The sequence below is a fragment of the Marmota marmota genome, unplaced genomic scaffold (assembly GCF_001458135.2).
Source record: "Marmota marmota marmota unplaced genomic scaffold, marMar, whole genome shotgun sequence".
NCBI lineage: Eukaryota > Metazoa > Chordata > Mammalia > Rodentia > Sciuridae > Marmota > Marmota marmota.
Window position 1 is genome coordinate 15,670,925 of NW_026000242.1, and position 26,223 is coordinate 15,697,147.

The 26,223-nt window shown below is 37.1% G+C and overlaps 1 protein-coding gene across 1 annotated transcript; it reads right to left on the reverse strand.

The window, feature by feature from the left end:
* Rab39a (RAB39A, member RAS oncogene family) lies at positions 1–26,223 on the reverse strand. Its single transcript, XM_015489920.2, has 2 exons — positions 25,837–26,223; positions 1–1,256 (listed from the first exon to the last, which is right to left on the reverse strand). Exons 1-2 carry the CDS (start codon positions 26,061–26,063, stop codon positions 830–832), a joined length of 654 nt encoding a protein of 217 aa, XP_015345406.1. The 5' UTR covers positions 26,064–26,223; the 3' UTR covers positions 1–829.

Below are 26,223 nucleotides of genomic sequence, written 5' to 3' on the forward strand. Positions count from 1 at the left end.
TTCTCTCTCTCTCTAAAAAAAAGTGTATATATATATATATATATATATATATATATATATATATATATTTTGTCTGAATCCTTATACATCTTATAAAATAAAATTTTCAAGAGCAATAAATCAAGCAAAAAATGAGTATAAAACTTATTTTCCCACTTGCAGGCAAAAATAAGGGAGGATAAGTACTTCTGAGAATCGTAAAAAATCTGGGATCTTAAACAAGGAACAGCTACTTTTGTCCTAGTCAATATTTTTGAGGGCTGGGTTGTAGCTCAGTGGTAGAGTGCTTGTCTACCTTGGGTGAGGTCCTGGGTTCAATCCTCAGCACCACACTAAAAAAAAAAAAAAAAAAAAAATTAAAAAAAGTTAAATTCTTAAAAAATACTTCTGAGACTGTTTACTTTGCAATTGAACAGCATACTTTTAAATGCACTTTAATATTCAATATTAATTAACTCAAGGTAATATAACTCCTAATAAAATCTTCAATTAGACAAAAAAAATCCATTTTGGACTGTCAAGAAAAGTGCATAATACTGACATATCTGGACACTAAGGTCAGCTATACGCTAACAAGGTAAGAAGTAAGAATGGAGGGAATTATGTAGATACTCCAGTTTCAAAAAGTTGTCTGCCTCGCCTGATAATTTAGCAAAATACCCAATCTTGTAGTGTAACAAGCATAGTGCTCTGAATCAAATAGCTTACAAAATAGTATTAGTATAGGCCTAACTTTTTAAAATGCTATCATTGCATCCTTCTGCCATTAATGTTGATATTTATCCTGAAGTGACACCCAATCTGTTCTTGTTCTTTGGCATGTTTGAAGTCAGCAAAAGCACTCCTTCCTGGGCTTTACTGCTTCCTCGGAAGAATGCACAGTATTTGGAACAAAACCACTTTTGACTCCTTCCCAGCCATCCTGAATACAAATTTCTCCCTTTTTAATAAGTTCATATATGTCTCTTGTCAAGATTGTGAAGGATTCCTCTACATTTGTAGCATCTTTTGCTGAGGTTTCTATATACTTCATTCCACAGTCTGCTGACAGTTTTTCAGCTTCTTCCCTTGTCACTTGACGTTGTGAAGCTAAATCACACTTATGTCCCACCAGTAGAAATACAATCTGAAATGGCTGTACGTGCATTTTTGCTTCTTCTAGCCAATCTTTTACATGTTCAAAAGATCGTCGGTTAGTAATGTCAAATACTAAAAATCCACCAACTGAGTTGCGGTAATAGGATCGAGTTATTGATCTGAAAAATAAAGAGAAAAGGGGTTGTATAAGACAATGTATTATCTTCCTCTCCTTCAAACAATGTAATACCATAAATAAAATTTGAAGATATTTTAATGTGATTTAACTAGAATTTACAAATCAAATATAAAGTGTCTCAAGTGAACAAAAGTATTCTATAAGACTAACATGCAAACCTGTTTCATACACTGACAGAACATTAATATTTTTAGATGGATATGGTATGTCATCTCACATGATCTATGATTATGTTTTTAAATATCTGATAGCATAATTATTGCATCATTATAGGTAAAAACAGTCATATAAAAAGACTAGAGAGCGTCGGGGTTGTGGCTCAGTGCTTGCCTAGCTTGCATGAGACACTGGGTTCGATCCCAGGAACCACATAAAAATTAACAAATAAAATAAAGATATATATAAGACTAGAGAAGGACAGAGGTTGCACAGCAAGGTGAACCCTAAGAATCTCAGCCTGTCATGTAATTCAACAACTCCCCCCACCAAAAGTTTGGAAAAAAGAAAAAAGAGCAGTATTATGGACTGAATGTTGTGTTCCCTTCCCCCAATCTTTATGTTGAAATCCTAATCCTGATTGTGTTGATGTTAGGAGGTAGGCCTTTGGGATATAATTTAGGTTATGAGGAAGGGCCCTTATGAATGGGATCAATGCTCTTATAAAAGAGACCTCAAAACTCTCTAGTCTTCTTTCTACCATGTGAGGCTACCACAAAAAGATGGCTGTCTACAAGCCAGAAAAGAGTCATCACCAGAACCAGACCATGCTGGTACTCTGATCTTGGGCTTCTAGCCACCAAAACTGAGAAATACAATTCTGTTGGTCAAGTCTCCCATTCTATGGACACTTGTACTAAAACAGAAAACGTGTTCCAATATTAGCTACAAGTATATGCCTCTGCTATACCTATTCAAGAAACAGGAAGTTATTTGGACCTGGGATATGAATCTGAGGTGTGCTAGTGATTCTCAGTTTGCCCCTCCAAGGATTCGTCTCTACTCTTTTCTCGGCTTTAGGAATCTGGCCTTTGGAGAAAGATCTCCAAATGGAGGTCAGCCAATGGGGGATGCTAGATGGGGACTGGAGGAAAGGGAAATAAGGATATCTATTCCTTCCTTTGTCTCTGTTGGGCATGGCACAGCAGTGGTTGTATTCCTCTGCTTCTGGTAAAGTTCCTTTTGGGTAGTCCCTTTCCCATGGCTACAGCTGTCATCAAGTTTTGATAGTACCATTCTATCAAATATTTCTTCCAGCCAGGTAGTTAATGGCCTCACACTGTTGCTATTCCCTAGATGCTTCAACATCCTTTGTTACTGCCCTTGACTTTGACATCTCTGGAAATAGTCACTTTATTCAGCTCTTTTCAGTTAACCTACTATTGTGCCACCTGTTTCCTGGCTGAATTATGAGGTAACGTGGCAAGACAGCACTGTTGTTTTTTGTTGTTGTTTGTTTCTTGCCCTTACCTATGTTATTTTCTCTACCTATCATGCCTTGTAGCCCTTTTCTGTCTAGCAAACTCCTATATCTCCTTCAATAGTCAGCTCAGGAATTATATCACCTGGAAGGCCTTCCCTGCCACTGACTCTTAGGCTCTGTCTTAGGCACTCCTTCTCTTATTTCCACTGAACTGTTGTTGCCTCACTGCCCTCATGATTATATCAAATTTCACAATGTGCTGACTGGATTTACTGGTATGTCTCCTACTCAATTCCAAGTTCCTTGAAGGTCAAAAAATAATTTTTTAAAATGTGTGTACCTAATAATCGTGTTGCCTGGCAAATACAGATGTTATTAAATGTTTGCTATACTGGATTAGTGAATCATCTTGGAGAGGGAAAGAGCTAAGTGTTCTGAGTCAGGGATCCTGTGTGTGTGAGTGTGTGTGTTTCTAAGTTGCCAATGCTTCTCATAAAACTACCTGACTATTTGCCTGAGGCACAAAGATTTTTGTGAAGTGCCAGTGGATTGTCTGGTGCTCTCCTATTCTCCATGTTTCATACATCTTCATTATCCTTATTGCTAAAGCTACAGCTCAGTTCAATGACCCAATACCACAAATACTTTTGTTGTCAGAATGTGAAGAAAGTATTTTACCTCGCTTTTCTACTTCTCCTGCCTCCCAGTTTCTCCTCATAATTCCTAATAGGTTCTTGAATGACTGTTTCTAAAACACTATTCTTGAGGATTACATTACTGCACAGTAATTGCCAATAAGAAAAATCTCCCACAATCTTTAGCAGGCTATAAATAATGCCGTTCATTTAAGTTGTTGCTGTTTTTTTTTTTTTTATTTTCACAGGATAGTTAATTTGTTATTGTTTTGCCACTTTATCTTTATATGTTTGAATTTTGGCAGATGTGCAGTGTCATAAGAGAAACTTAATTAAGGCTGTCTTGTTAGACTGAAAGCTTTTAATTTATTCAGGCACCAAGTTTGCATTATTTTACCCTCTCCCAAATTTAATTTGCCATTACTATAATTTTTTACAATGTGCCTTTTGTGGTTGAAAAGTCAATATTGAAATGCTTATGTAGTACACTGAGGCATGTCTTACACATGTAGGAAATACCATGTTTTCTAGTCCCTGGTATTTAATTTTGGGAATCAAATTTGGAATACAGTTGGAAAATCATCCTATAGCAAAGTATTTGTAATACACTCTACAAAACTATCCTTATTAATAGTTGGAATAAAGGTCTCAATATGACATCTGACATTTTCTATGTAATAACCGGATCTCCAAATTCTGTGTGTGAGTCTAGATATTATGTTTAGAACTCTGACCTGTGAGAGCTGGAGATGTAGCTCAGGGGTCAAGTGCTTACCTAACCCAAATTCAATCTTCAATCCCCAGTACTGCCAAAAAAAAAAAAAAAAAAAGAAAGAAAGAAAAAGAAAAAGAAAAGAAAGTAGAATTCTGACCTCATTAGGCTTGGCTTCAGATTTATATATAGTTGTCCATGGGATACGGTTTTTCCTGAAACAATAGGGTATCCCTGCTGTCAGTTAGGGAAAGGGCAGGCCTTCAGATAGAAAACTTGAACTTGAAAGGGAGGTCTTACAGGTAATGATGTAATGAGGAAATTTTTTCTCTGGACCTTCCTCCTTTAGGTCTTTAGAAGTTTTTGAAGTTATTATGAAGAGGTAGGGAACAGAACTCAAAAGAACTACATAGGTGGTTCTCCCACTAAGGAACTTAAGAATTCATGATAAGTAACAATTCTTTAAAAGCAACAATACTTTTTTTTCCATATTACTTTATATTTATTTCCTTCTGGGATTTGAAAGCCTCACTGAATGAATGGATGACTTAAAGGAAAAAAACAGAGGAAAGGCAAGAAGAACAGAAGGAAGAAAGGGAGAGAGTAATCCATAAATGGATTGTAAACTGGTCTCATGTGTATAAAGGTGGAATTAAGAGCTGTGAGACCATCCTCTGGCAAGAATGATAAAGGGGTTATAATGATGTGATACGATAGGAAAGGTGAGTTATAGAGGGCAGGGATCAGGGCTACAAGCTCTTAGTAGCTCCTTGTCCTTCCCAAGAACATTTTTTTTTTTTTCTGGTTCTGGGAACTGGACCCAGGACTTCACATGCTAAGCATACACTCTGCTATAGAGCCACACTACTATTCCCTGGTTTTGATTATAAAAGAAATCTGCTTGTTTTATACTCTGAAGGCTGTACTGTCAGCATATATTATTTCATTTCCCAAGGAACAGTTTCCTCAGAATGTTTTATCCAACTCCTGAAACTTGCTTTCTCTGCAGCACATTCCTGTTGCTTATTCTGTAGGATCAGGAGGTGCTGGCTTATGTTTCCTCAATACCACATCCAGATAGTTATTCCCTCCCAACCCTTATTGTAAAAAAAAAAATCCTCCTCTCCTGAGAGGCTTACGCCATCTGGCTTGTCATCTGCCAACTGCTTGGTCATTTTCCATGTATTCAAGATTTTAGCAGTTTACTTTGTTTTTCTTTTTCAATTCCTGTCCTTTTGCCTACTGATTTCAACATCAATTTGTATGTGTTTTCCAATGTCATCTCCTAGTTTCTTGAATTCCACTCATAAACTTTCTCCTACATTCTTCCTTTCTTCTTTTATCATCAGCAGAAACATTCACCATCTCCAAGTCTGCAAATTCACAAAGTCCATTTTTTAATCAAACTCTCACTGCCTGCCTGCATATTTTTACCACAATAATTCTTTAATTTCTTCAAGATTTGTAATCCACTGATCAACTCTATCACCTATCTGTACCTTTTTCCATATCTTAGATTCTGTCATCATTATCACTGTATGGAAACAGCTACAATCCCAAGCCCTTCTCCCTCTAACATATTCATCTGGGAAAACTCTATTTCTTGATCAGTCCATCATGCAACTGAAAGTTTCTGGGGAATATCACTCAATCAGGCAGACTGGTGTCAGTATGAATTAATTATAGATAATCCCAAGTGGGTATTTGTCAGGAGCTGCCCTGGATGCAGATGCCTTTAAGTCCTGATACACGGGGTTCTGAACAATTATTGCATTCAGTCTGGTGCGATAGTGTCAGGTCTCAGTAACTTGGGTGTTACCCCAGCTTGGATAACAAGGTGTGGCTCCAGGAGTAGGTGTCACCTGCTGGGGTTGAGTTACACTCACCTATTCCTTTGTAATCCTACACCTTTGCCCTTTTTGGGGTAGAATATTCCATGGAACCTCCTCTTGTGTGTCCCCTATATAAGAATAAAGAATTACAGTGGCTCTCTCTATTTCCCTGACCCTTAAGGTTGGAGAGCTGTCTCAGATTTTGAAAAGGTACTTCTGTGTGTTTGAGGGCTTCGTTGTTGTTTTCTTAAGTTATTGGAATAGTCAGATTTTGTGAACCCAGCATGGGTTGCCAGCTAGGATAGATGGCAATAGGTTCAATACTGCTGAGGAATACTTCTAGTATTAAGAGAAATTCTTCTCCCTCTTTTCTCACATTTAGATTTCTGCCCCAGGAAGAAATGGAATTTCCATTAAACTGTTCTTTACACAAATGAGAACTGGAGGAACACTTTAGCCCTTTTATGAATTCCTCTATAGAAGGACAAATGGCTGCTCTGCTTGGTTAGAGTCTAATTCTCAGGTCAGGGGACAGGGTCAATGTGTGTTCAAAAACTTTCAGCTGCATCATGGACTCTGGCAAAACATCTTTTCTCCTTCCTTTCCATTTTCTGCATCCATGCTACTGGCTTCTTATGTGACAGGCATGCAGGTGCCATGTTTAGTTTGCTCACTGGTGAATACCCAGTGGTTTACAAGTGCCTGGCACATGAAGGGTACTCAATCTAAGTGAGTTAATGAATAGTTGATTTCAGAGTCATATACATAGCTGTTGGGGAAATAGGAAAAATGACAGAGTAAGGAAATTTGAGGGAAAAGGATAACAGCAGTACAAAAAAGAAAGTTGTTCAATAGTAGATCCATTAGTAGTGTGGTCTTATATTCTCACACCAAGGTCACCGAATTGCTATGAGAATATCATGTAAGAGGTAAATCAAATATTCAGAAACACACGCCCCATGAAAATATACTAGCCAGCAATCTCTGCTGTTTCTTGAGTGAAGTGGTTCTTTAATCAGGAGCAGATTGAAGAAAACAAAAAGATAAGTTTAATATATTATGTTCCCTACAATAAGAAAGGTACATAATACCTGGTGAACCTTTTTGAATTTTGAAGGTAATTTGTATAGTAAAATGTGCTTCTCTGACCCATTAAGTGGGCAACCCAAAAGGCTACCCACTTTAAGAAGACTGAAAATGTGAAGTTCCTTTGGTTGGTCTAAACTATACTGAAAGCAATTTGCTATTTGGGTCATGGGCCATCAGATCTAATGGTAGCTGTATATAGTGCCTACAGCAGACTGGGATGTTCAATTAAGCCCATGGAAACCTCTACTGGATAATTGTAGGAGTGGCATTTTGGAATAAAGTTATGCTTTTTGTCAAAGGCTATTATACTTTTGAAAAATAGCTCTTGGTTTATAACCTGGCTTTGATAAAGAGTAAATGCCTGGCTACAGAACACCCAAAGACCTTGCAATCTGAGTGCTCACCAGGAGCTGAGTGTTCTGTGATTTACCAGACTGGAGCTTCATCACCAAGCAGAAGTCATATATACAGGCAGGAGTATAGGGTGGGACCTGAACAAACCTGGAGTAACAAGACTTATACATCACCCTCTGAACCCACAGCCATATCTATATTTCCCTATATTTAAAGAAGAAATATGTAAATACGTCTCACAAAATGGCTCTAAAAATATATATTAGCATCAGCCAGCTCCCCTCTATGGTGAACTTGAAGATTAATGGAAAAGAGAAACTCTCCAACTTGTGGGGCTTCTAGTGGTGCAACTCATTGCCTACTTTTTCCAGGAGGGATGGAGGCATACAGGTAAAGATCGACACCAAACCATGAGCAGAGGCTAATAGGATTGATAGGTTTAAAAACAAAACCCCCAAACCAAACTAAACCAAAACAACAACAACAAAACATAATTGGAGGACTGGTAATTGGAGATTTGGGGAAGATGCATGAGTCTAGAGTATATCAATACTTGTATCTTATGTGAATGTTTACCAAAAGCTGCCTCATGGAGTTCTTATCATTAGTAGAACAGAATGGACCTATAGTTATTAGTATTGTCACTCCAGTTTGAACTCAAAGTAATCATGGTACGGAGAGGGAGGCTGTGCCTGAGCTCAGTAGAGACTTTCTCTTTCCTAGGCCGGCCTAGACTATCATTGCTTACTACCCAGTTTTCCGGTAGCTACTGACAACTTGGATGTGGTGCCTTACTCATGGAGTGGATGCTGACATGTCCTCATTGTAAGGTATTTAATCTGGAATCAGGCTGTGCTAGTAATACTATCCATGAATTTAGGAATGCATTATATACGGTTATGATGTTCTACATGTTGCTAACAACTAAAGAATTCATTTAATAGTAGCAGAGACAGGAAAAAGGGCTGATGACAAGGGACTCATTGATCTTATCATGTCACTAACACCTAGAGACACACGGCCCTATAAAACTGGGTTAATAGGACTGATTTATGTCCATGTCCAAGTTATGACACCTTGTAAGATTTTGGCCCAATCCTTCAGGATATACACATTCTAAAGTAGATCAAAACAGTAAGTGGAGTTTTCCCTCATAAACAGAAGCTGTAGTATGGGAAGCAAAGGGTGAAAATTGGGTGATGGTGCCTCTCACAATTGCACTTAATGAGTCACTAACATTTTTTGTTGCATCTAATCCCTGTGACTCTGAACTATGCTGATATAACAGTTTTAGTATTCAAGGGTGTTTTAGTCAGCTTTTTTGTTGCTCTGACCAAAAGACCCAACAAGAACAATTTAGAGGAGAAAAAGTTTATTGTGTCTCATGGTTTCAGAGGTCCACTCTATGGTTGGTTAACTCTGTAGCTATGTGCCCGAGGTGAGGCAGAACATCAAGGCAAAAGGGTGTGGCAGAGGAAAGTAGCTCAGGATGTGGGAACCAGGAAGCAGAGAGAGAGAGCTCTGCTCACTAGAGTCACTAGAGACAAAAATATAAAACCCCAAAGTCATGCCCCAGTGACCTACTTCCTCTAGCCACTCCAGATGTCCAGTTAGCATCAGTTAATCCATATTAATGGATTAATTGACTAATTAGGTTATAACTTTCAAAATCCAACCATTCTACCCCTGAACATTCCAGCATGGAGTCACACCTGAGCTTTTTGGGTGGGACACTGCATATCCAAACCATAAGAAAGGGAGAAATACGTTCATTGGAGGACCCTGTTGAATTAGCAGCTGAGGTTGCCAACTGGCCATGTGGGGCTTCTTTTTTTTTTAAATATATTTTTTAGACATTGATGGGCCTTTATTTTATTCATTTACTTATATGCAGTGCTGACAATCAAACCCAGTACCTCACACCTGCTAGGCAAGCACTCTACCATGAGTCACAATCCCAGCCCCCATGTGGGGCTTCTTATGGTAGTGAGTAGGCAGAAAAGGAGCAATTGCATCATGAGGACCACACAGACTTCCTGTGGTTCTGATGCTCAGAATTCATGGGATCTTTTGGTTCATTTTAAGCCTGATCCTCTAGCTTTCTTACAAGTTTCTGTGACTCAGACATGTTTCTTGTTTCCTATCTACCAAAGATCTAACTGATAAAGTCAGCATAGATTTTTTTTTTTTTAGTTTTTAGATGGACACAATATCTTTATTTTCTTTATTTATTTTTATGTGGTGCTGAGGATGGAACCCAGTTGCCTCACATGTACGAGGCGAGCACTCTACCACTCAGCCACAGCCACGCCTCCATAGTTAATTCTTTTTTTTTTTTTTTAACTGTGACTACAGGTAATGGTAATGTACTATATATTTCAAAAATCAAAATAAAGGGTTTTAAATGTTTTCACCATAAAGAAATACAAATGTGGAGCTGGCTATGTAGATCAGGGGTAGAGTGCTTGCATAGTCATGCACAAGACTCTGGGTTTGATCCCCAGCACCACATGAAAGAAAGAAATGTGGGTGATGACATCCTCCTGGGCCTTGGCAGGGCTAGGAATGAACAGCACACAAAGAACCCTGGATAAATAAAATTTAAAAAAGAAAAAAAGAAATACAAATGTTTGAGGACATAGATATGTTTAATCTAATTTAAACATGTACAATATATACACATATCAAAATATCACATGGTACCCGATAAATATGTACAATTTTTTGTTTATGAATCAGCTTGAAGTTAATTTAAAAATTGTGAAAAACACAGTGAGATCTATCCACTTAACAATTTTTAAGTGTACAGTATCATGGTGTTAACTATAAGCACTGTGTTATACAGCAGATCACTATCAGTTCCTCATTTTGCATGACTAAAACTTTATATCCACTGAACAGAAACTCTTCCTCTTCCCCCTCCCCTGTCCTTTGACAATCATCATTCTACTTTGCTTTTTTAAAGGTAAATAAGTATTTACCTCGTATAAGTGGAATTATGCAGTATTTGTCCTTCTTTAAGTGGCTTATTTCACTAAACATAATGTCTTGAAGGTTCATCCATGTTTAGTGTATGACAGTGTTGCCTTCTTTTTATGGCTGAATAATATTCCACTGTGTGTATGTAGCATATTTTCTTTATTCATCCACAAAGTTCATTTTCTTTCTTTCTTTTTTTTTTTTTTGTGTGTGTGTGTGTGTGTGGTGCTAGGGATTGAACCCAGGGCATTGTGCATGCGAAGCAAACACTCTACAACTGAGCTATATTCCCAGCCCCCACAAAGTTCATTTTTACATATGTATTGCTTCAGAATAACAGAGAAGAAAAATGGTTGTCTTGTTCATGTAAAAAGTTTTAGTTGTTTAAGTTCCCTCTCTTTAATTTTTTCCCCTGAAATAATATATAGACAAGTGATTATGAAACAGCACCAGAGTTTGCTTACATTTTGTTAAAAGTGGTCCACTTTATGCTTTAAATATAAACCTTGCTGCTCTGCCACTGCAACTTATTTTTATTTTTTTTAATATTTATTTTTTAGTTACAGGTGGACACAATATCTTTATTTTTTATTTTATGTGGTGCTGAGGATCGAAACAAGCACTCTACCTCCAAGCCACAATCCCAGCCTTGCAACTTATTTTTTATGTTTTTTCTCTTCCTCTCTCCCTGCTCCTCCCTAATCTCCCCCCTTCCCTAATGTCAAGGGAATAAGGATTACTTTTCTTCCCCATTTTAGGCAGATTTATCCGTCCCTAAGTAGACACCTACCATAGGAATGAAGTAATCCAGACGTTGAGGATGGCACCAGAAGATCTCAGAAATGACTATCTCCCAAATGAACAAGTGAATTACATCTCCAGACAGAGAACAAGTGTAATGTAATAAGTCACCTCTTAAAAACTTCCTGGGGCTGGGGTTGTGGCTCAGTGGTAGAGTGCTTGCCTAGTATCTGCGAGGCACTGGGTTCGATCCTCAGCACCACGTAAAAATAAATAAAGATATTATGTCCAACTACAACTAAAAAAACCCAAAAAACAAACAAACAAACAAAAACAAAACACAACTTCCTGTTCCTGTTGATGGGCAGAATCACAGTCTTTGGGACAGGAGTCCCCAGTGTTTCTCCTTTGCTAGCAAAGTAATAAACCTTCTCCTTTCTTTTTCTCAAAACTGTGTCCTCATTATTGGATTGGCATCAGGGACAAGGACCAAGCTTTCAGCAACACATTTACAAAGAATTACTTAATATATGATTAATTCGATCAAGTGTGAATGACAAATACCTTAGCAAATTTGTAATCTTTTCTTTTACTGGGGATTGAACCCAGGGCACTTTATCACTGAGCCACATTCCCAACCCTTTTTATTTTTTATTTTGAGACAGGGTCTCACTAAGTTGATTAGGCACTAAGTTGCTGAGGCTGGCCTTGAACTTCTGACCCTCCTGCCTCAGTCTCCCAAGTCACTAGGATTATATGTGTGCACCAGCACACTCAGCAGGGAATTTATAATCTTTTTGACACAAATGATATGATTATTGAGATTCTAAAAAATGTAAATGATATCTCAGACAAGTTATCTATTTTCCTGGTAGGCACAGAAAACAAGATGCTATTGTCACATGAAAGACAAATTCTATAGGCATCTGAATGCTCAAGATTATATTTAATTTTTTCCCTGAAATAATATATAGACAAGTGATTGAGACAGCATAATTTTATAAGTTACTTATAAGTAAAATTTTAAATGTAAGTGGCAAGGTTTTATATATATTATGTACTATCTATATCTATATATCTCTCTCTTTATATCTTGTATGTTATTATGAGCTTTGCTATGGACATAGAACTCTTTAAAACAGCCACAAAATATTGAGCACTTGCTGACTTAGATAAAAAATGAACCAGATGTTTCATCCTAGAAATGCCCTTCTTGTGGTTTGGCCAACTTTAAAATAGGCATTTAGAGAATGCCAAAGGCTGTTGCCAGCTAGTAGCCTATGAGCACATTAGCCTCGTGAGTGCCTCTTATTCACCATGACATTATATTCCTTCTGTCCTTCTGGGAATAGTCACTGTGTTGATGTTTTATTTACCTGCTTCTCTTGCCTTGTAAAGCTGGCCCTCAGAACTGATTTCCAAAGACTAAAATACAAGTCTCCCATACCTTTTATTACTACTGATTACTATTGACTAATCCCTGCCCCTGCCTAAGATCCTGAAACCTGGCACTTTACACTTAGGGTAATTCTTTTTTTTTTTTTTTTGATACTGGGATTGAACCCAGGGGCACTTAACCAATGGGCCACATCCCTAGCCTTTTTTTGTATTTTATTTAGAGACAGGGTCTCACTGAGTTGCTAAGTACCGCGTTGTTGCTGAGGCTGGCTTTGAACACAAAATCCTCCTGCCTTATCCTCCGGAGTCACTGAGATTACAAGTGGGCGCTATCATCCAAACAAACATCAGAACTCTTTTTGTTGGTATAATTCCAGGGTCTTTTTATCAAAAACCTGGTCTATGATTATAGAAGTTCTATATAATACTGACAAGACCTAATGGACCATATGGATACATGAACCAATTGTTCTGTGGCCACCTTTTATTTTCCTTTCATGACAGATCATCATTCATTCCATCTCTAAAATTATCCAGCTTTTATTTCCAAGTCAATTGAATAGATGGGGTTCTTTGTCTTCTAGTTTCTCTCTTTTATTAGGTTTGTTTTCAAAGTTACCTGTGTACTTATCACTACCTGTTTCCCACTCTTGAACTTAACAATATTGTTATACCATAATTTTGGTAAGATCATTTCTTAACATTTATGTTATACTATCCATATAAATTTGGTAAATTCTTTATTGTTTAATGGTGCTTCTTACCAACCCAGCAGTCTCTATTTGCCTTTTATACTTTATTATTCTTTGTTATGATTAACATATTCTGACATCCTATAATTTTTCCAGCTTATTTGTTTATAACCTGACTCCTCCCATTAGAAGACAACTCAGAATAAAGGACTTTTTTTGGTGAGGGATACTCTTTCCCTAGTGCTTGAAACTGAACTGTATATGCAAGTGTACTACTAATATTTGTAAATAAATAAACAAACAATTGAATTAGTAAATTCATACCCTATTAGGTTGAGGAAATTGGAGAATAAAGAGTGAAATACAAAAAAATCTCACCTCCTTTTGATACTGAAAGTAAGGTCAAAGGGGGTCATGGATTGAATAACTGCACACACCATAAACTTATAGTTGAAATTGTCCACATTTTCTAAAGAACTATCAAATTGTCCTTTTTAGTGGATTCTGGAAGGTAGAACAACTTATGTGTAAAAACTGAAAGTTTATCTGGAAATTAATGAGTAAGGTTTCTAGTTTCACTGTCTTCTAGGTGAAAAAAATGAGTATTTTCTATTTGGAAAGGCACTTATCCCAATGCTTTCTGATTTTCTGTTTCCATAACAATAATGAGATGTCTAGCTTCTCAAGGTTACTTTATTTTCTATATAACATAGAGAGGATTATATGATAATCATATAGGATTATATGATAATACCCCTTATAACATAAGGGGTATGTTTTCTTGGGTTATAATTCTCCTACCATTTCTGTGACTGCTGTCTGCTTCTATATGGATTTCTCCATACTGCTTTGTTTCATGACTTCCTATATCTCTCTATATCCGAGAATTTACAATTGATGTTTATCCTTTTCTCACTTCATTCCATCTCTAAAATTATCCAGCTTTTATTTCCAAGTCAATTGAATAGATGAGGTTCTTTGCCTTCTAGTTTCTCTCTTTTATTAGGTTTGTGTTTTTATCAAAGTTACCTGTGTACGTTTCCCACTCCTTGAACTTAACAATATTGTTATACCATAATTTTGGTAAGATCATTTCTTTTTTTTTTTTTTTTAAGAAGGCAGTTTCAGTCACTGTCAAATCTTTTTTTTTTTTAAAGAGAGAGTGAGAGAGACAGAGAGAGAGAGAATTTTTTTTTAATATTTATTTTTTTTTTAGTTTTCGGCGGACACAACATCTTTGTTTGTATGTGGTGCTGAGGATCGAACCCTGGCTGCACGCATGCCAGGCGAGCATGCTACTGCTTGAGCCACATCCCCAGCCCCAAGATCATTTCTTAACATTTATGTTATACTACCCATATAAATTTGGTAAATTATTTATTGTTTTGATTTCTCCCCTCTGTTTTTTTCTGATCTCTTTTTATGGAATGCCTAATACTTGTACACTGAACTTTTTGGACTGACTCTCTTATTTAATATAAACAATTTTTCCCCTCTGCCTTTGTCTTTTGTCCTTTTTTTTTTTTTTAGAGATTTTCTCAACTTCTTTTTTTAAAATTTTTAGTTGTAGATGATTGATGTACACAATATCTTTATTTTTTTTAATGTGTTGCTGAGAATTGAACCCAGTGCCTCACATATACTAGGCAAGTGCTCTACCACTGAGCTACAACCCCAGCCCCTCAACTTTTTTAAATATTTTTTTTCAGTTGTAATTGAACATAATACCTTTATTTTATTTATTTATTTTTATGTGGTGCTGAAGATTGAACCCAGGGCCTCCCACATGCTAAGCAAATGCTCTACCACTGAGCCACAACTCCAGCTCCCCCTCAACTTCTTTTTTTAATGGTAGTTTCAAAAGCTCTTTTGTTCTTAGAATATTCTTTTTTAGTATCCTGTTCCTTTTTAATGATTGCAATTTTTTTCCGTTTATTATCTCTGAGGAAATTAAAGACAATTTTTGTTTAGTTTTTACATATTCCCATCTCCTTTATTAAGTTTTTGTTTCTCTAGTTGTTTCCTGTTGGTTTGTCTCAAGGTTTCACATTAAAGATTTTCTATTATTTCTTATAATTTTCCATTGAGACTAAAGGCCTCATTATAAGAAGATTAGTCGGGATTATTTAGTTGGTGGAAACTCTAATATTGGTATCTTTAAGACTTTCCTTGTGGCTTGGTCAGATTCGTCAGAACTGACTTCACCAATGTCCTGTCTGAAGGGTGAAGGCTTGACTACTAGCATTCTGGGAGCTATGTCTGGGAAGAGGGCAGAGGGCATCTACCATGCATATGTTCCCTTAAAGGTCTTACTTTTTAACAAGGGACCACAACCCCAATCATTTCTGGTGCTTTCATCCAAAGGCCTTATGTTTAATTCTTTTCAAGAATTAGTTTTCAGTTTTTTGACAACATGGGAGAAGAAGTCCCTTGGTGTGTAGAGGATGTAAAGGGATGTGAAGATCCAATCTTTCTTTAAACAGACTGATAGTGATCCATCCTTTAGCACTCCCACTTCCAGAACTATCTGGTGCCACCATTTTGTGAGTCTTTGGAGGATTCAATGGTATGCATCAAGTGGGTTTTGGATTTTTTTCAACCATTAGTTTAGAAATCATTAAAAAAAATTTTTTTTCAGTGCTCAAGATTGAACTCAGTGCCTCATGCATATATATTCTACCACTGAACTACACAGCCCCATAATTCAGTTATCTTGAGTCTGACCATTCATTTATCATGCCCCAACAGTTTTCCTTCTTCCCAAATTTTGTTGCTGTTATCTCTTTGTTCAGGAGGGTTTACAGTTTAAAAAAATTATTATTGTGATTTTAGCAATTTCAGGAAAAAAAAAAAAAACTACAGTAGATATAGCTGTTCAGTCTGCTATCTTTACTAGAAGCCAGGTCTTTTTCTATTGTTATTGTTTCCTACTGTTTTCCATTTATTACAGACATATCCATCATGTCCCAGCATCAAGCACCACCTTTTTTGGGATACATCTTCTGAAACTGGCCTTCACTCTATAAACACAGATGGCAATTCCTCCCTCTATTTTGCCACTGAAATTTATTTTAGTACTTACTATCCCTTACTGTAATTATTTGATTATTTTTCTTTATTAAAATCTGCAAGAGGGCTAGGGTTGCAGCTTGGTGTTAAAGTGCTTGCCTAGCTTATGTGAAGTACTGGGTTCAATCTTCAGTACCACATAGAAATAAATTAAATAAAAGTATATATTTTTTAAAAGTCTGTAAGAAGGACTATCCTAACTGTCCCCCAGAATCTGTTCTACTATTTTCCTTTAGTAACAAAACCCCAAAAGTTTTAGCTGGTACTCAGAAACCCATTTAGAAATTATGTTCCTTTGTGTTTCTTGCAGTTATTTGTGGTCATGGCACTACTTTGAGTCACAGGATCTGATAAGTAATGTGTGCAGTCTAACTAAGGTTCATCTACTTGAAGAAGAAGCCATTTGTAAAGACATCCTTTGCCTGTTCTTGCCTGCTAAGCAATGGCAATGTTGGAGATTCCTGGAAACTGATGTTGAGGCAAAGCCACTCTAATTACCCAGGAGTGCTCATTCTATAATATATGATTCTATTACAGGAGAGAGTAATTAGGCTCTATGTTATTATTTAAGTTGCCATATTTTGGTGGTTTCTGTAATAGCAGTACAGCCTGTTTTCTATCTACTACAGACACTACAAGGACTTTAAATGTGAAACAGTATTATTTTTATACCTCTAGTGACTGGTATGTAGTTAAGCTAAATAAATGTATATATTTCCACAATTAAATTACTATCTTGGTTAATTTTGCTTCTAAGCAAGCAAGCAAGCAAGCATTTAAGGATTGGAAAGCTATTTCACTATACTTATAAAACTTTAGAACACTATATCCAGTATTTGCTCTCCAACACCTCTCCTTGTCTAATGAGGCAAATACCTCATGTAAGTTTCTTCACTTCAATGTCAGTGTTCATTATCAGTACTGCTACTAATATGTAAAGCTATTTTCCCTTTTGTTTTTTGAATACAGCAATAAACTCAAGGTTTGGGTTTATGGGGATAAGGAGTTGGGTTGTATGCAAACAGAAATACTTTCAGGATAGAAATTGCACAGCACTCATTAAAATCATTTCAACCGTAACAAGAAGTCTAGTATAGTAGAAAGAGCACTGAACACAACATTAGGAGAACTGGGCTCTTGTGCAAACTACCAACAAGCTATGAGGCCTTGGGTAAGTCAAAGGTTCTCTGGATATTAACCATATTATTTTAAAAAATGATACTTTTATATCAGATCATCTCTATGTCCCTGGCAGATTCTGTGGCTATAGTTGCTTTTCTACCAAAAAAAAAAAAAAAAATGTTGAGCACAGTGTAGCTGATCTCTGTAGTTTCTTTCATATTTTTTCCTCCTCACTTTCTTGGACTTTGTTTTTAATTCTTCTCTAATTTTCTTCACCTTCAATAATTCTCTGCTATAGTATTAATTATACCTTCTCTTCTACTTTTGATTCTCTTTTCAGTGTGTAGCCATCTGTTCTCTAAAATTTTTCTTAAATTTCAGCTATTTACTTCATTAACTTTAAAAAATTTTTTTTATCAGTGTATTATTGTTATACATAATAGTGGGGTTAGTTTTGACATAATGACATATGCATGGAATATAATTTTTTTTCATTTCAATTCCCAGTACGTCCACCTTCAAACCTCCCCTCCTTCCCCCGATCATCTTCCTCTACCCCACTGATCTCCCTTCTATTTTTATGGGATCTCCCCACCACCCCTACTTTTTATTTCCTTATTTCCTTCTAGCTTCCACATAGCTTTATTAACTTATGTTTTCCTACTCCCAAAGCCTTTCTGTAGTAATTTTATATCTAAAATATCTAGTTATGAATGTTTAACTATTTGCTTCTTTATATTCCAGGTTTTCTAGTGGTTTTTATTTGAAGGCTTTGTGCTTAAAACAAATACTAATGATTTTTATGATCTGTGTAAAAGTTTGACAAGTGGCTAAAAGTCAGACAAGAACATAAATCTTTTAGTTTTGAATGAAGGACAAAAATCAAAGGACTCTTGAGAGCTTCTAGAAGTCTCCCTAACATATAGTAAATCAAGTATTTAAAAAGGAAGCCTTGATGATATCCCCTAGAAACACTAGTAAAAGTGACAGAGAATCATGAGAGAAGAAAGGAACTGCCTACACTTTAAAGCGGTTCCAAAAGTGCATTCTGTAGAACGTTATTATAGCAAAATCCTCTCTGTAAAAGCACTCTGGACTGGGAGACACTATATCTACCTCAGGGGGTCACAACGTATACTAGTATATTAAATGACCCGAGAAAGGCTCAGGGGTACAGCTCAGTGATAGAGTGCTTGCCTACCATGTATGAGGCCCTGGGTTCAATCCCTAGCGTCAGAGTGGTAGTGGTGGGGATCTCTGAAAAGTACTGCAATGACCTGGCATTTCCAAAGTTATGAGATCAAGAAAGGCTTTTCTCAAATGACACCTATTAACATCACTTTGAAAAATGCAAGCCCAAAGAAAAATGATAGGCAATGCCTATAATTTGAGAATCTATAATTTTTCTTCAGATGGCTTTCTCTTATAGCTAGGATGTTCTTAGTATCTACTAACTCCCTTTTATGGCATTCTCTCTTGATCTCTTTGCAGAGAAGAGGTTTCAGTTGGGCCATTCACTATTCTTTTATATGTCTGTCACCAAGGCTATACTTCAGTTTTATCTATTTGAGGACATCCCACCCTAAGTCCTGTGAAAAGGAAATACTTTTTGAGAAGCTAAAGAATCAGAAGAAAAGCCATTTTTCACATTCTGGGTAGAAAAAGATAATTTTAAAACATTATGACCAATCATACAAAAAGTAGGAAAAAAAATAGGCACAGTGCTCACAGTTTGTCAAGAAAAGTCTTTGATGACCTTTTGGATGTACTATGATAGAGAGCTTTCTCATTTGACTTCTGATGCACTCAGCTAAGAGAAGTCTCCATTTCCTTATCTCAATATTTTTGGCACTGAGATATTTTTTATGGTGCCCTAACTATTGATCAGCATATAGTCTTAAAGACTTTCTGTCAATAGTGTGATCATTTGCCTTAGCAAGATGTCCCTAAATTAAAAATCAGTCATTACCATAAGAAGGAAAATAGAAATAATCACTATATTTCAAGAATGTTTAAGAGAATACTGTTATGACTTTAAATCAAACTAAGATAATATGCCAGCTAGCTACCAACACTTAACCAGTAATATATATCTACAAAACTACTATCTGCACTTTGGTGGGGTTGGGTGGGGTTACCAGCGATTGAACCCAGGGGTACTCTACTGGAGCTACGTCTCCAGCCATTTTTATTTTTTATTTTGAAATAAAGTCTCACTGTGTTGCTCAGGCTGGTCTCAGATTTGTAATCCTCTTGCCTTAGCCTCCTGAGTAGCTGGGATTATAGGCGTGTGCTACCATGTCCAGCTACTATCTGTATTTCAAAACTCTTTTATAGCTTAAACTAAAGGAATAATTTTAAATTTAAAACATACTTTTGTCTTCTACATCACATTTTTCTGGAGTTCCTGTAGGCAAGTACAGAAATTAATCACATGTTTTGTAATAGGCGAGGAAGACTGTGTGAGGTAGCAAATTTTAAAGTGAATGTCCCTGAATCATATATTGTCAGAATTGATTACAAGTTACTGACACTTAGAGGTAGATTTATTAAAATCATAAAGTATAGGCTTTATAGGTATTTTGTTTTAGAAAGAATTAAAGAATACATATATTTTTCTTTTCTTTTTTTTTTTTTTTGGAGGGGGGCAGTACTGGGGATTGAACTAGGGGCTCTCAACCACTGAGCCACATCCCCAGCCCTTTTTAAAAATTTTTATTTAGAGACAGGGTCTCACTGAGTTGCTTAATGCATCAGCAAAAGCAAGGCACTGGCTTTGAACTCGAGATCCTCCTTCCTCAGCCTTCAGAGCCACTGGGATTACAGGCATGTGCCACCACCGTGCTTGGCACTGAAAATAATCTTGAGAGTATAAAAATGTTTGGCTACATGGATCATCTTTTCACATTCTGTTACACTTGTTAAAAATGATGTTGCCTTATTCTTACATACATTTTACTCTGAAACACCACAAAATAGTCACTTCGGGAGGAGACTGCTCACTTTCCTCCTCTGTCAATTTTTCTTTCCAAAAAAGTGTACCATTACAGACACATTGCATTATGTGACTCATAATGCCTACAAAGAGTATTTATATTACAATATAATATTGTATTATATGTGAGTGTATCTCAATAATCTGATGCAGGGGAACTGATTCACTGGCTAAACACCCAATTAGATTATCTCCTTCAATAATTTCAATAAGAGGCTCAGAGACAGAGAACTGGGAGCCAACAAAATTCAAGAATAGAAATAGACTAGTGGGGAAATCCATTTGGAATTTTCATACTTCCAAACACATAGATGTTTGGGAACTAAAGAAAGAGTTAAGAAATATGGTAAAGAAAGCAGAAGAGGAGTTGAAGGAAAGGAGATGAAGAAGCATGTGGTTGGGTAGAGAGAAGCCCAGTAGATCAAGTGGTATTGGAAACCATCCCAGGTTTTTTTTGGTGGGAGGGTACAAATAAAGGGCTGTCTCTTACGTAACAGGTACTATCTATACCACTTTGCCAAGTTAATTAGCTATCTAATTAATGTATGCATGTCTTCCATTACTCCAAACTTTAAATATGTAGTAATTCTGCCCTCCCACCACCCCCAAGTGACTAAAGCAATTCATCATCAGAGGGAGCTTTTCCCAAATGACAGTCCTTAGAACACTGTCATCATAGATTTTCATATTTTGAAAATAGTCCCTCAAATAAATTTGGGAAATGGAGTTTAATCAAAGTTAAGCAGGTTTCTTTGCTGCAATTCTTAGAGCTTAGATATGAATTTTAAAGGAAATGTTATATGGAATACAGAAATGTCCAAACTTATATGATCACAGAACTCATCTTTCAAAAAGAATCACAATGGATATGATCTGCAGAAAATACCCTGCAAGCACTGCAGGAGGAGGACATTATTCTCTGACCTTTATATTCAGTGGCTATAACTACAACACCCCAAGACCACAGACAATGTGGAAAAAAGGCCAAATCTGTCTTGAATCCTGGAGATTTCATATTCCTATCATCAACATTGCTACTTCCTTATTCCACTTTATGTATTAGTTCATTTTCTGTTACTATAATAAAATATCAGAGGTTTTATAAAGAAAAGAGGTTTATTTAGTTTACTTTTGGAGGCAAAAAGTCCCAACTACATGGCTCTGGGAATGGTGAGGCTCTCCTTGACTACATTATGTCATAGGGGATGGTATCATGGTGGAAACGTGTAAAAGGGAGAGATCACATGTCAAGATAGGAAGCCAGAGAGCAGAGAGGAACCAGACTAACTCTTTAATAATAGTTCACTCTTGTGGAACTAACTGGGGTCCCATAAGAATTACTTAATTCTTTTCAAAGGTGATACCCATAATAACCCCAAAATTACCTTATACTAGGGCCCACTTCTTAAAGGTCCCACTATTTCCTAATACTGCCATGTAGGGAACCAAGCTTCCATACATGAATCTTTGGGAAACAAACCACATCCAAATCATAAAACTTTATATTTTTATTACTTTAAATGTTTTTTATGGAAAAAGTTCAAAATTTATATTCTTATATTTAATGCTTTCCATATTTCCAGCCTACCACTATACTTATCCTTATTAGCACTGTATTAAACATTATTCTTATTTTCTTTACTGTGACACTTCTCCTGTGATTAAAATTTTTTAAAAGTGATGCTAGGTGTAGCGATACATGCCTATAATCCTAGCAACTCCAAGGCTAAGACAAGAAAATTTTAAGATTAAGGTCAGCCTGGACAACTCAGTAAGATCTTGCCTCAAAATTTAAAAAATATTTTTAAAAAGTGGTAGGGCAGTCAGGGTTCAATTCCCAGTATTGGAGGTGAGAAAGAGAAGAAAAAGAAAAAGAAAAAAAAAACTATTAAAAGTAGTGATTGATAGTGTTCCCAACAACAATGCCAAACATCTTCCCTACCTCCTGGGCACATGGTGGCCTAGTCTGTGTGGCCTTGTAACTAAAGTTCTCTTTAAGGAAGTGACAGTCTAAATGGTGTGTACCATGTTGTCCTAATTTTTTCAAAAGGAACATCACTTGGTTTAGATCTCTTTCCCTTTGCTCTGAGCCTACATGGTGTGCCTGCAATCCAATTTTTGTGCATGCAGATGATGAAAATGTCCTAGGGATGGCAGAAAACTAAAAGATAAGGTATCTGAATGATACCTAGAGCAGAATTACTACACAAACTTGAACCACTTACCTTGAGATTATTATGATTATATTATTATTACATAAGATATGGGGCCTAGGTATTATATGAGAGAAAAATAAACTTCTATTTTTATTAAAGGCACGGTAATTCTGAGTTTCCCTAATACAGAAATTTAACATTTTCCTTCATTAAAGAAATGTTAATAACAGAAAATTAATATCTAAGTTTATATTATAGTTTAGAATATGGTCACATATACACTTGTTTGAAAACTTTTTTCACTTTGAGTTTGTTCCTTTTTATGTCATATAGGTAGTTATCATTTACTAGAATACGTTAATCTAAAGACTGAAAACAAGCTAATGATGATCATAATTATCAGCTGTTCTATTGTTCTGAGCCATATTTTTTATTTGTTTATTTTTATTTATATATGACAGCAGAATGCATTACAATTCTTATTACATATATAGAGCATAATTTTTCATATCTTTGGTTGTATACATAGTATATTCACACCAATTTGTGTCTTCATACCTGTACTTTGGATAATAATGATCATCACATTCCACCATCATTAATTACCGCATGCCCCTTCCCTTTCCCTCCAACCCCTCTACCCTATCTAGAGTTCATCTATTCCTTCCATGCTCCCTCTCTCTATCCCACTATGAATCAGCCTCCTTGAGATTGGCTAACTTCACTTAGCATTACCTTCTCTAACTCCATCCATTTACCTGTAAATGCCATGATTTTATTCTCTTTTATTGCTGAGTAATATTCCATATTTTTATGTTAAGCTACTCCATAAGCTTCTAAAGTAGGATCCTTTTGTAAGTTTATGTCTAACCACCAATAAACCTCCAAATACAGTTTTTTTTTTACTATTTTTTTTAGTTGTACATGGACATACAATATCTTTATTTATTTTAATGTGGTACTGAGGATCGAATCCAGTGCCTCACACATAGGAATCAAACATTCTACCACTGAGTTATAGCCCAGTCCCCCAAATACAGTGTTTACCAAAAATTTCTCATGGTGTGATTATGAGAAATCACAGGAATGTATCTTCAAGTATCATTTTCTATGAAATAAAATGTGCAAGAATATCTATTATTCAAAGTAAGTATATTTTTCTGGATAAAGATACAAGATGATTTAATAGTAATCACTTTAAATGCAATTTTATAGTAAAACATTCTGCTACATGATAGAAAAGCTAAGCATTTGGACATAGCTACTGAAATATGTATTTGTAAATATATCTTTGGTAAAGAGCCAAACAAAATAAAGTATGACTCATTGTCAGTAAACATTCCCTAAATGTCCTTGCATTACAATGAAAGAGTTACTGTGTGCTTTTAATAATGTATATAAAATGAATTACTATTTACATTCTTCTCAGAAGCATTAAAACCCAATCATCTATTTAGCAAAAAGGTCTTTAAAGTCAAACAAATTAATTATCCTTTACTTTCTTGTCAAAAAGTTGAGGAGTCACTTACTTATAAGCAAACAATTAGACACAGTAAGATTTTATTACCTATGTTTCTTGTAGTTGTAACTCCTAGAAGTTACTTGAAGTTGAAGGCACAAATGTCATGTTTTTATTGTACTGTTTAGAGGATAGAGAAAGAGTTACTTAATAAAAGTTTTTTTCTACACCTGAAACATTTCAAAGTTCATTTCTGATTGAGATCACAGAAAAATTTACAACCAACCTGAGAGTTAAAACTGGGAAGAAATCTTTGAGATCATAATGACACCTGCCTTTCACAGATGAATGACAAGTTTGAAAAGCTATTTTAATTAAAGAAGACTTCTTGAAAAAGAAACAGAATTTCTTCATGGAATCTCAAGTATTGTATAAATCAAATCAATAAGTTTTCACACCTGTCAGAAGATAGGCCTTACCAACTTTCCATTTCATACACAAGAAAACTAATGTATAAGCAAGCTAAGCAGTTCCCTTATTATCTCTATGAATCAGTGTCACAGCTGGGAATGAAAGCCAAAATTCTGAATATTGGACATTCTCAAGATGTAGGCTGATCTCATTCGGATGGATGCTGGCTGGGGGTAAGGGGAAGCCATGTTTGGGAAGTCCCCTCAAGGAACACTATTTCACGAACAGAGTATTTGCTGAGGAACACAAAATGCTTGCTTAAATGAGATTCAAATGATAATGTGATCATTAAGAACCAAAACACTATAAGATATCGGCTTTCTTACTTTCCTTTAAAATAAAGTGTCCTTGAATCATAGGATTTGAAAATGTGCTTTAAATTTGGATCAATCTCAAATATCCAAGAAATGCGCAGAGTTTCGTTTACTATTTAGTTACATGAGCTGCCTTTGTGAAATCCTTTAGACTCCCAGTGAACCTTTAGAATGAGACTATTTGGGTCCCTCTTTCTCTATTTAGAAATCTATTTTCTGTTCTATTATCACCCTGGTACATTAAGAAGCGATCATAAGTGAAATAAAGAAGCTCCTGACAAATTTCTTTTCCCCCCCGCCCCCGCCTCTCTGTAAGTAGATAGATAGATATATCCCCACACCCCAGCAACGAACCAATGGTGACAAACTTCTAAAGACAATTCGAACCTTTAAACACCCCCTACCCCCACCTCACACACTCACACAACTTCAGCAGTGCCAATGTCCCTGATGTTGCATGTAGTTGTCCTATAAACCATTCCCACGGGTCATGGCCCAGTATTTTCTGATGACCACATTCGGTGCTGTGAGGTGTTCAAACCATTACCGCATCCATCTCCCCGTGAACCATGCCCAGTGAGCTCATGCAGTAGCCTGGGTTGGGACTCTGCTTGCTGTCAAGCTTAAGGATCAATCACGAATCAGGGAACACTACTTCACAGTTCTCCCCGGCCGCGTAGACAGGGCGCCTCTTGGTTAGGGCACGAAAAGGGGCACTTGGAGGAAGACGATCGGATCGGAGAGTGCTCAGACTGGAAGCCGGGCAGGGGAGAAAACAGCGGCGGAGCCCAAGAGGATCAAAATGCCATCAGGGGCAGAAAGAGTTGGGGAAGAAGGGAACGCGAGGGTGACCCTGATTCAGGCGGGAAAGGAGAAATAGAAAGGGGGCGCAGGAAGTGGGCGCCAAAGAAAGAAGTGAGAAATTGCGGAGGAGGAAGTCGTCCCTGGAAGAGGAGGGGCAAAGGGGAAGCAAGAATGGAGTGTTTGCACTTTCAGGAGGGAAGGGCCAAAGCCTCTCCGGACCAGGGCTGGCGGGGCCGGCGCTTGGGGAGGGGCCGTTTGGGCAGGCGGGGTGGCTGCCCGCCCTCTGGGTCCCCGTGGTCTCGGCGCAGGCGGCCCTACCTGAACCGCTCCTGTCCCGCCGTGTCCCAGAGCTGCAGCTTTATCCTTTTGCCCGGCTCGATCTCCAGCAGGCGGGAGAAGAAGTCCACGCCGACCGTGGGGTCGCAGGCAGGGGAGCGCAGCCCGGGGAAGCGGCCCTGGGTGAAGCGGTGCAAGAGGCACGACTTGCCCACGGTGGAGTCCCCGATCACGATGAGGCGGAACTGGTAAATCCAGATGGTCTCCATGGCTCACGTGCCCCACCGGCTCCCGGCCGCCCCACCCGCGCTCGGCCGGGCAAGTTCGGCGCGGGAACTGTCCCTTCAGCACCTCCCGGGCGCCAGCCTGCCGGCTTCCAGCATATTCCTGCGGCTGTGGCCGCCGCCTGGTCCCCGCCCTCTTGGGAGG

Coding starts and splice junctions, on each gene's coding strand:
- Rab39a (XM_015489920.2), bottom strand. CDS start 26,063: ATGGAGACCATCTGGATTTACCAGTTCCGCCTCATCGTGATCGGGGAC. Junction 1,257..25,836: donor GCGGGACAGGAGCGGTTCAG/GTAGGGCCGCCT, acceptor TTTATTTTTCAG/ATCAATAACTCGATCCTATT.